The sequence below is a fragment of the Xyrauchen texanus genome, chromosome 23, assembly GCF_025860055.1.
Source record: "Xyrauchen texanus isolate HMW12.3.18 chromosome 23, RBS_HiC_50CHRs, whole genome shotgun sequence".
Lineage (NCBI taxonomy): Eukaryota > Metazoa > Chordata > Actinopteri > Cypriniformes > Catostomidae > Xyrauchen > Xyrauchen texanus.
Window position 1 is genome coordinate 29,891,280 of NC_068298.1, and position 12,099 is coordinate 29,903,378.

Below are 12,099 nucleotides of genomic sequence, written 5' to 3' on the forward strand. Positions count from 1 at the left end.
TACTTAATGGAGCACAATTTCACCAACAGTTTGCATAAAGAAGTCTAAAGAGTCTAAAAGAATTTTAATTCTGAGATCCATAATAAAACAAGCTCTCTCCGTATTTTAAGAAACTGGTACATCATAAATTGTTGTAATTCCCTGTAAACGTTTGCACTCCGGTGTGGTCAAGCCACAGAATTACAAAATTGTCCCTTGCCATAAGCCTTCTAAGCACACTTCCATACAATTCACAGCTGTTGCCAAATTAATCTAAAATGGTGTTAAATCTTAAATGCAAATTTCCTCTAAATATAGGTCAATCATTAAAGTGACCACTTCGAACAATGAGTTAAAACTAAAAAGATTTAAGACAGAATTTGTATACAACTCAAAAAGATTTCTTTATCTGAGACATTCTTCATTAAAGAATAAATTAATTGATGAATACTTTTATGATGTGGATGCAAATATCCTGATCCTACAAAAATCCAATCTATTCTGGTCTCAATCCCTCTGAGCCAATTAGATGGCAGAACTACGGAGCAAGGCTTTGTTCAAAGTTAGTGTACTTTCTAATATAGCACTCCTTGTATATATGTGTAACAAATAAGGTCCCATACTATAAAATCCAACATTGGCCTGTATTACCTTGGGTCAGTTTGTGTTGAGATGTACTAACAGATTTTTTTTGGTTACAATTAGTTTCAAACTCTTAAATAACATATCAGACTGGTTACTTTATTACCAAAGGTCAAACTAAAAGTCTTTATGGACACGCACTGTTAACAAGTCCAAATCTGATCATCTAGAATTAAAGGAATAGTTCACTCAAAAATTATAATTCCCTCATTTACTCACAGTAATGCATATCAAACTCGTATGACTTTCTTTCTGGAGAATTCAAATGAAGATATTTTGATAGAGATGTGATGTTATTTATGGACATGTACATGCGGTTTGAGCATGCATCAATTGTGAGAAAGTGAAGTTTGAAATCAGTCACTCCTAAGAGACCGCAGGATGGCAAGATTTAGTGAAAAAGCAGTTACATTTTGGTCTGCCCTCACCCAAAATCGATTGTAACTCTTCAGAATACATGGATTAACCCCTCAAGTCATATGGATTACCATTATGCTGCTTTTAGGAGCTAGGAAGTGTTGGACCCCATTGACTTGCATTGTCTGGATATATTCACATAATTTCTCCATCAAAACAGCTTTGTTTGTGTTCCTTGGGAAAGTGGAAATTTTGAAAAAGGATGGGTAAGTGATGAAAGAATTGTAATTTTTGGGTAATCTATTCCCTTAAGTGCAACCTAACATTTAAAAAGATTCATGAGGACCAGTGAACAAATACATACAAATATAAAACAAACAAAAAAAGATAATTAAAACAAGTTGTTTACATAATTCTTATATCTATTTTTAAATCTACTTGGATACATTTTAGTTTGAGAATACAACAAAATATATGATTCATATATTGAATATTCAATATACAGTTTTTTTTAGACATTTTTCTTTCCCTTTTTGTACACATGGAAAAACTAAAGAATCCGCAAAGTACAAAGCAGAGGATGCATGACACAAAGTGTAAACAGAAAGAGAAAATTGTTTAAAAATGGTGCAGAGACAAATGACATGAAGAAAAAAATAAATCAAGATTTGAATGTCCTTCGGAAAACAGTTTCCATTGAACTGTAAAAAAAAAAAAAACACTTCCTGGTAAAAAATATCAAAAGCAATTCTCATATTTACAAAATGCACAATCAAATCATTTTCACAATGAGAAAGAAGATGACCTAAGGCTGCTTGTTTTACTTTATTGACTACCACAATGATATGTTTATACACAGATTATTTTATCCTCCAGATGATCAGGTGAAATAGAGCATCACAGCAGCCTCTTTTCACCTTTGTTACTTTCTCTCATCTTTAGCACCAAGTGAAGTTTATTTCTGCAGCATCACAGCACTGATGGTCTGCTATAACAAAGTGAGATTTGAATAGATTAATAGAAGAAGAAATGAAAGAAAAGGCCTTCCAATGTCTAATCCAGTCTAAAGGCTATGCATGATGGTTATAGTGTTGGGATATGAGCGAGTCTAAGCTGTAGTGCTGGTTTAATCCATTTTACATACAGCCACTATTCAAGGACTGTCAGTCTGCACATCACAAGTGCATATGTTGGTTCCTGTGTGATGTTTCATTTGATGTTTACTCAGCTCTGTGTTGTCGTGGGGTTCGTCTGTGTGCTTTCCTTGCTCTTAGCAGAACTGTCAACTGTTTGAGACACAGAAACTTCAGGAGATTCTACCTTTATAATAGTCACATCCTGTAATGACATCGCTGGCTGAGCGTTTGACACCACAGTCACTGGAGTTGTGGCTGTGGTGAAATTGGACGGGAGAGCAAGCTTTAGAACTTGGGTGTTGCTGGTTGGCACAGTGAAGGGAGAGAGCGTGCTCAGAGTGATGGGCGTGCCAGCTTTTCCAGGGACAGAAGGAAGGGTAATGAGCTGCAACGTTATTCTTTCGCCGCTTTGCCCATGAGCTGGCACTAGTGATGGAATGGCCTGGAGCAGCATTTTGCCAGTGCTGTTACCCCCAGTTACTGAAGTGGTTGGTGAGTTGACAGTAACTGTGGAGAATTTTTGACCCTGTGATGTTGTCATGAGAAAGGGGACCTGCATGGCAAGCCTTACAGTCCTAGAAAAAAACAATGAGACCATTCAGTGTAGTTTAAGCAAACTGGTTTTTCAGTGTCAAAGCAGGTCAGTTTTAACTGGCTATCATCAGCTATGAGTAAAGTTACATCTCTGAATAAATAAAGTCCCTCCCCCTGGATCTCTTGCTCCAAATGAAAGCGCACTGCACATGGAAATATACACATATTTAAAGAATTTAGATATACATTACTCTGCAAAAGAAACAAAAATTGTTTGCAGAAGGGTTCGAAATGTGAATCTCACACGTAAGAGACTTATTTTGTAATGAGTCCAACTGACTATCACATGTTACATGGCTTGCAATCCATTATATTATATTATGCTTTTATGATTATGATTTTCTTATTGTGAGCCTTTATAAATACAATTTCAAATATTTGTTTTTGCTTTTGTGACAGCAGTGGGACATTGTTTTTATTTTTTATACTTTGATAATGATCCCCTGATCTTCAGTGGAGACGTGAATCATGCTGAATTTCCTACGAGAAGTAAATCGACTCTCTCCAAGATTCAAGCATTGGCTGATTGTGGCAAGCATAGCAAATGTATGTGCATACGCTTCAGGGTTATGAATGAACCTAAAATCACACTCTGAGTTAACAAAATGTCTGTATCAAGCATCTTGAGATCGCAGAATCCAGGTTAGGTTTTAAACCAGTTTGGCTCTATCTAGTTTTGTCAACCTGAAACTTACTCTGAAACTCTTGAGTTTGTTCAACTAGCTTCATGCCACAGGACACTGATAATGAATATCGAGTTTACTTGCTACCAAGTGCCTAAAAAAAACCCTCATTCAAATATCTGATGCCACTGGCAAACTTTGGCAAATCCAGTCATTATTTAATCTTCAAAAGTGCTTGTTTTAACGCAGTACCTTATAAGCACGTTTGTTTCAAGATGGACTAATAAAAAACAAAAACCTATGTGCCCTTACTCAAACCAAATTAGAGCTTAATAGATTGAGAAAGTGCTTTCCAGTTTTGTGTCCAATATGCATCAGATGCTCAGTAAATGGACTGTTTTTTGGTCTGAGCAATACATAAAATATGACAAGATGATTTCAGTCACATCCAGAGTTAACTGAAAACTTTAGCTCTTGTATATTATGGCATGTATGCCGCTAAGTGTCATTGCAAAAATAAATAAATAAAATATGGAGTACACCTTTAATAATTAGACATCATGATACAATACCCAGGGGCTGTCGATGTGTTGGCTGACGACTGCTGTACAGTCACAAAGGCATCTTGTCCTGAGTTGAGATTGATGATTTTAGGTACCGCAGTAGAGGGAGAGACCACCACCCCTTTCCCTTTTGGACTGCTGCGATTGGTTGCAGCTGGGGTTAATCTCTTTCCCTCATCAATGCGGTCATCCATATCGTCATCATCTATGAAAACAATGTCTTTGGGCATCTCCTTAAACTGGTACACAAGTCTTTGGCCTTCCACTTTTGCTAAAATGCCCCGCTGGTAGTAATACCTATACAAAACATATCAATTTAAAATTTTCCAGAAACAACAGAAATCTGTTCAGATGTCAATATTCTTCACTGAAAACCTTTTCAAAGTAAATGTATCTAAAACAACAAACAGTCAAAACGTTACCTGAGTGCTCTCCCCATAGTCTCATAGTTCATGTCAGGTTTATTCTTATGTCTTCCCCATAACTTAGACACTGCTTTGGAGTCTACAAGCTTGAATATACCCTTCTCTTTCTGCGTCCACTTAATGTATTTTGGACAGGTTTCCTTATCCTGCAGGAGATCCAAAAGGAACTCCCATAGGTAAGTTGTCGAGCCTGAAAGAAATACATGTTTTGAACATAAACTGTATTGCACCACAAGAATAAATGCACATACAAATAATAAACAGAACAGCTACCCTTGCTCTCTTTCGATTTCCTCCTATAGACCAGATCCAGTGAACCATCAGAGCAATTTCGTGGCGTTCTGGGCTTCCGTCCTGCTGGGGAACATCACACAAAGCAAATGACTCTTTTCTAATTAATTACACAATTTTCAAGTATGCAGACTCTTCCATTTAGTCTGTCTTGCTCTACAATCTACAGTGAATTGTATAAAAGCATATACAGTGCATTCATAAAGTATGCTAAAATGCTTTAAATATATAGATGTTCTTTTTCCCATCAATAGACACTCCACACCCCATAATGAAAAATCAAAAAACTGATTTTTGATAACTTTGCAAATTTATTACAAAGAAAAAACTTAAATATCACATTGACATATGTATTCAGACCCTTAACTCAGTACTTAGTTGAAGCATCTTTGGCAGCGGGTACAGCCTAGAGTCTTTTTGGGTATGACGAGACAAGCTTTGCACACCTAGATTTAGTGATTTTCTGCCATTCTTCTCTGCAGATCCTCTCAATCTCTGACAGGTTGGATGGGCATTGTCAGTGGACAGCCATTTTCAGGTTTCTCCAGAGATGTTCGATTGGGTTCAAGTTCGGCTCTGGCTGGGCCACTCAAGGACATTCACAGAGGTTTCATTAAGCCACTCATGTTGTCTTGACTGTGTGCTTAGGGACATTGTGCATTTGGAAGGTGAACCGGCCCAGTCTGAGGTCCTGAGCACTCTTGACCAGGTTTTCATTAAGGATATTAGGGATATGCTGAACGACTAATTTCACTGACGTTTACAGAATTATTTTAAGTCAACTAGTCTATAAAAACCAACCATCAGAAAACTGCCAAAAAAACAAAAAAAAGTGATGGTGTGACCCATTTAAAATACTTATTTTAAATACTTTAAAATAAGATCTATTCCAAATCTGAAGCTAAATTCCACTGAAAAGGGGGATTTATCCCTGATGTGCTTGCCTTGCATCATCATTGTACATTAAATATAGAATAGTCATGCATTAGCCATTGATATAATATGACAGCTGTTCGGGAAACAACGTTAACCAATAACAGTTACGATGTATAAAAAGTAGCTATAGGATAGAAAAAAATAGGCCCTTGATGTAGCCTAAAATAACCTAATGTATTCTAAACATGACATGCACACAGAATAAAAGATTTAACCTGTTAAGCAGTCGGCACCTCATTGAAAATAAACAGTCATTTTCTAGGCTACTTAATCAAATGCATACATATTTTTGATAAGCAAAATGAATACATCGACATGGTCTGGTGAAAGACGGGACTTGACTCACCAGAGGCGTCTAACCTGCGCTTGAAAAAGCCTGCACAGCGGGAAAATAGCGTACAAGCGTGAAACAGACGTAAAGAAGACTCAAATGTGAAAACATCCATAGGGACTTTCAAACGTTTGGAAATCCGATTCCTGCACCACCAGCGAAGAGATTTCATAACTACTTTGTTGAGTTTGCTTGTCTAGTGAGAGACCTGCGTGCCGCACGAGTGAGAGAATGAGCAACCTGAGGTCAAATGAAACTTTGTATCTGCTCCAGATGACCTCTTTTTAAAATAATATTTGTATATTTAAATCTATTTAAAATAGGTAACATTAATATGACAGTAATTTAAGAGCAGCCTCTGTAAAAATATAAAGTCAAATGTAAATGCAAGTTTCTCCCATCTCCACACATGATCTTGGAGCTCAACCTGAGTGACCATCAGGTTCTTGTTCACCCCTCTCTTACAAAGGCCCCTCTTCGCCAATTGCTCAGTTTCGATGGGCGGCCAGCTCTAGGAAGAGTCCTGGTTGTTCCAAACTTATTCCATTTAAGAATTATGGAGGCTCTTGGCAAACTTCACTGCATGCAAAAAAATAATTTTTGTAGCCTTCTCCAAATCTGTGCCCTAACACAATCCTGTTTCTGAGCTCTGCAGGCAGTTCCTTTGACCTTGTGACTTGGTTTTTGCTCTGATATGCATTTTCAGCTATGACACCTTATATAAACAGGTGTGCCTTTCCAAATCATGTTCAATCAATACAACTGGCCACAGGTGGGCTACAATCAAAGTGTAAAAACATCTCAAAGATGATACAGAGAAATGGGATGCACCAGAGTTAAATTTCAAATGTCAAAGCAAAGGGTCTGAATACTTATGTCAATGTGATATTTCAGTTTTTTTCTTTTTAATTAATTTGCCAATACATTTTTCATAAAAGTTATGAAAAATCTGGTTTTTGCTTTGTCATTATGGGGTATGGAGTGCAGATTGATGTGAAAATAATTTAATGTGTTTTAGCATATGGCTGCAACTGTCTAAATACTTTCTGAATGCACTGCATGTATGTGTGTGTGTGTGTGTGTGTGTGTGTGTATATATATATATATATATATATATATATATATACACATACACACACACACATATACATACACACATTGTCCCTGGAGATTAAGAGCAAAAAAACAATGTATTTTTATTTGTAAATCATAATGTGCATGACATCATGACATTTAACAGTAGAAAATAAATCAAAGTTGATATCGCATCGATAATCACATGGTCAATTTAACATTTTAAATTAACTGTACTGAGCAAATTATCCAAACTTTTCTGTTGCTCAATATCTTAAAGAGGTAATAGCAAAGTGTGGCAGACCTCTCTTCTTTTTCAGTAATTCCGTCTCCTGCAGGACAACAATGTCATTGTCAACGGGCCCCATGTCCTCAGATCTCACTTCCACCTCCATCTCAGATAAAAGCTCCTCTGTAAAGAGAGATAGAATGCTATAGTTATCTTTTACTCTTTGTAAACACTATAGTTTACTATTTGTACAAATATTACTTGCTATAATAAAGCAAGAAAGAATAATAAAAAAAATTTAATGAACAATAATGGTCTAGTATCATTAAAGGTCAGGACATTGTAAATAGTGTATTTTACAAAGTGAATGTGTAGTACTTGTAAAGCATGCACATGGTTGTATGCAATCACACACCTGTACTGCGATCCCCCTGCAAGCTGGCTGGTGAATCCATGTGCAAGAGAGCTTCAGCTGCTTCAATAGTTTTATCATGAACTGAGACCTCCACTAATAAAGAGAAAAATACACTAAATGTTTCCCTTGCATGTCAATTGTGGTAAAAAAAAAAATTGTTTTTACAAATCACAAACTGTTGAACATGGAATGCAATTAATCTTTTAAACCATTTTAAAATACCACATAATTTTTACAATTTGCATTTGTATTTTATCATTCAGGTATGTGATTTATTTTAACAAGATTCCAAACTGAGCTTCTTATAATTAAGGTAGTATTTACTTGCATTCCTATGCATTTACAAAAATAAATAAATAAAAAGTGTTACTGAATTTTTCATGTTCATTAATAAAATTGCTGTAAAATAACATTTCCATGCCGGTGTGTTCATTGGCTACATTTTGCCTTTCGAAACGATAGTGATCAGCGATTGGTCAGATACCCTGTCACTCAACAACCTACAACGCCTATAAATACATTTGCCGCCCCAAACTTCAAAGACGCATGAAAGGCTACTTTTAAATCAATATTTTTTATATATTGCCCCCATCGAATTATGCTTTTCTTAAACATTTCGCCGACAACATTAACAATTAAATGGAATTTAATTTGTAGCTAAATTTACGAGTTTAATTAAAATCTTACGCAGTCTAACAAAAACAAAAATGGTCTATTCAGATTTGCAATTCTAGCAGACCGTTTTTCATACCACCAGTTATCTCTTAGAGAAAAAACAAGCGAAATGAGTGTATTATATTCATTGATTCATAATTGCATCAATAAAGTAAAGAACCGTTAGCTGATTTGGACGGAAAATCATATCGCAAAGACATTAAACCACTGTTATTAAAACATAGACTCGCAATGCTCTACCACAAAACACTATAAATAATGTTATAAACAGTATATCAAACAACGTGGCTAAGAAGCGAAAAAGAAAACAAACACACTTCCTGGTTTCTGTCAGCCACAAGCATCCTCTATAACAAATCATAACACGAACACTCTCTAAACGAACACAATTAAACACCTACAGTAGCATACATTACTCTACAAACAGAAAATAACTCAATCGCTTAAACAAAATGACAAGAACGTATGTAATGTTACTTAAACTTAGCGCAACGGTTCCACGACAGACACTCACTTCCTGATTGTCAACCAAGCGATTTTGCATCCTTCACCTCTGCAGGAATAAAGCGCTTGTTATCTACAATCACGTGGTACACTTGTGAGAGGAGTGATTTGTTTGTTTTTTTATTGTTTACCAGCTTTGAGGATTAAATCTAAATGGTATTCAGTTCCCTCAACCAACGGAGTCTCCATGCCAGCTGCACAGACGAGTATAAAAATCACCAATAATTGTCTCACTGTGGATAACTCCCTCCGGTTATAAACGATTTATAAACGCTCCTTCCGCGTTTGCCCACTTAAACCTCAAATACAAAAAAAGGTCAACACCGCTTTTCTAATCAGTTTTGTATGCTGTATTTTTGAACGCTGATAATAATCGAGATAAAAACTAAAACTAAATATTTATACATACAGACGAAAGTTTTTAAAGTTTATTTTATTATTATTTGCTGAAGAGGCTTTTATATAAATCCTAATTCAAACAACACATACTCTTCTGTGAAGCTAATTGTCTACAGTCTTTTAAAATGCCACAAGATGTCTCTCTTTAGCTATTCATGCTGATGAAAGAAATGGTAAAAGATAAGAAGAGTTCCCCAAAGTGAATCATGAACTAAATACACTTTGAAGTTTTGCTGGTGTGGAGGGTATTAATTTAAAATCACCATCATATGACTGGAAGTGCAAAGTCACAGACAACCATATTTTGATGGGTTTTCAGTATAAGATGCATCAGATCAGTCATATCTACAAGCAACAACACATTTAAAGGTGCACTAGTCATTTTGTCCTCATTAAAAAAAGGTTTACCCCTAAAGAAATTAGTACATTTGAATTTTTTTTATTATTATTATTATTTTTTTTTAAATCATGTACACTCAAAACAAGATGAAAAATCCAGTCATATCAGGAGACTAGTAAAAGCTGTTTTATTTTACATGGATCGGAGAGGGTGACATGTTGAGATAGCATAACTGTTTTGATTGATCTACCATACCAAGTCCAGCTCTTTTGTAGAGGGTGTTCTCTTTTTGCTATTTGGAGTTATTGCTTACCTGATGCCATGTCTTGCAACTCAGTCTCCACAACTTGTTCCTCTGCCACATCCTGCACCAGGTAAGTGTTCTGATCATCATAGACTAACACCTGAGCAGCGTAGCACTGCTCCACATCTGCACTATTCATCTGCTCCACTATCACTGCAGGACACTCATTCTCTTCAACAGGCTCCGACCCATCATGACACACCTCCTGGCAATGAAACAAATGCTTTCTTTAAGACTTTTTTAAGCTTTGAGTTTTTCATATGGTGTTGCATTCTTATGCAAATGCTTGAATGACTGATGTATGTTAAGCTGTATTGAAGTGGGATGTACTTTTGCTGGTGACAGGATTTATTTAACAAGCATTCTTCATGAAAATATGGTTCTTTCTTATGTCGATATAGGTGTTAATTTGTGCTGTTCCAATGGCTGTGAGACATGTCTTGCACAATGCCACAAAACATTTGACACAAACTGTGCCACATTAGCTCTCGAGTGCAAAATAATGCCTATTAATGCAGATATTAGTTTATGCTTAAGTTACAATTTTAATGTAAATTTAATTCTACAGTCTTTGTGTCTGAATGTTTTGTACAAGTGCAGACATCACCTGCTGCGTTTCCTCATCTCCAGTCACATACTCCAATATATTCCCCCCACCATCTACAATCACCACAGAGGTCATGACTCATTCCTCTGTGTCAAAACCACACTGATCCACTGCTCCCCTGCTGATATCACAGCCTGCAAAGAGAAAACAAGCATTTCTTAATGCAATATTTAGAAAATAACATTGATTAAAACGTTAATAACCTTAATAAAAACATAACCTTCAAAATACCTTTCAAAACTTTTGAAGAGGATATATACATTTTGAACAAAGCAGTAGATAAGAACAGTCGTCCGAATGACTATTGCATAAATCGGCAAATTAACTTGAAACACTTCTAGCATTTTCCAAGCCAACTGTATTGTAATATAGTAATTTAACTGTATTGCACTGTCCATACAGACCACCTTAAAAGCAAACAAATCCACAAACACACATGCAGAAACGAACAAATCAAGAAAACGGCCTGTATCCTACTGGCAAAACTGTTTTATTCTCTGACTGGAAATATCATCACTACTGTTCTACAGAGTGTTTTATACAAGAACAATAAGGGTTGTGCCATGCATTTATTTATGTATTTACTTATTTTTTGTCCAGTGAATATTTTGTTGACTGAAACATTCACCCTGTTGTTAACTAGACAACTTGAAGAGACAAATCAGGTAATTTATAACAATAAATGGCCTAGGATCACTTCAACAAACTCTAATTTAACCAAAGGCAAATGTTTTTTTCATGTTTAAGGTTTCTTTACTATGCAAGAAGTGCCTTAAATATCATATTATTCTGGATACTCTGGCAAACAAAGATAACTGTATTTGTACTGCCATTTAATAAAGCTGTGAAAGGGGGCAAACAAGAGGAAGAGAAAATCGTCTTCCTTTCCTGCCCAGTCTACGGATTGTTTTTACTCTTCTGATTTCCCATTTACCTCAGCTCTTCTCGTCTAGCATGATACAACTTAACACTGACATGAATAAGTAATCTGTGGTTTGTTATTACTGACAAACTGCTTCCCTTTCTCCTGCCACAAAACTCAATTAGAGATCTTAAATAGGCGTCAGTATTGAAATTAATCATCAAAATAATTTCCAACGAGGTGGATCCACACTGTCAAAGATCAGTGTAGAGGGGAAAAAACAAATAATGCACGTTTACATGACAAGCTGACACGAAACAACAAATGGGTAAACAACCGCTAGCTGCATCACACTGAATGATTAACATCTACGCTAAAACAAACTACTTACCTTTTAATAAATTATAAATGAATTAACTTGAATGTAAAATGTGGAGAGATGGGAAAATACGCTATTTCTCACCGTTTATCGTGATTTCTTGTCGTTTGAAGAGCCGCAGGTCAGTCGAGTGCACTCTGTCACTGGGTTAACATGCTAACCATGCTAATGACAGATTGACTCGCTAACGCTAAAGCTGCTCAAATCGCGCGAGATGCACGTTGATAAAGGGCACGCATGCAACACGTCTATTTAGCAAGTGTAAATAACAAAAAATAATTCGCTTTCTGCAGGCTGCGTTGTTTTAGTATGTCATGTTTATGTAGCTGCTTTCGGGCCTCCCGTTAGCAGGATCAGACTGACAAACTGCGCAGCAACTGCTCGTGACGTCAGCAACGCCAGTCATGGCTGCTCGCGCGCGCTCAAACTTCATA

General features: G+C 36.2%; 1 protein-coding gene across 2 annotated transcripts; it reads right to left on the bottom strand.

Moving 5' to 3' along the window:
* Positions 1–562: 562 nt before the first annotated feature.
* On the bottom strand, positions 563–12,018 carry LOC127663329 (ETS-related transcription factor Elf-2-like). Of its 2 annotated transcripts, none has more exons than XM_052154859.1 (9): positions 11,750–12,018; positions 10,425–10,558; positions 9,827–10,022; positions 7,596–7,688; positions 7,256–7,363; positions 4,593–4,676; positions 4,317–4,509; positions 3,904–4,191; positions 563–2,689 (listed from the first exon to the last, which is right to left on the bottom strand). In XM_052154859.1, the coding sequence occupies exons 2-9, from the start codon at positions 10,497–10,499 to the stop codon at positions 2,203–2,205; spliced, it is 1,524 nt and encodes a 507-aa protein (XP_052010819.1). In that variant the 5' UTR covers positions 10,500–10,558; positions 11,750–12,018; the 3' UTR covers positions 563–2,202. The 2 variants fall into 2 exon arrangements, with proteins under 2 accessions (XP_052010819.1, XP_052010820.1); XM_052154860.1 differs by having other exon boundaries at positions 564–2,689; positions 4,593–4,673.
* Between the last annotated feature and the right edge of the window lie 81 nt (positions 12,019–12,099).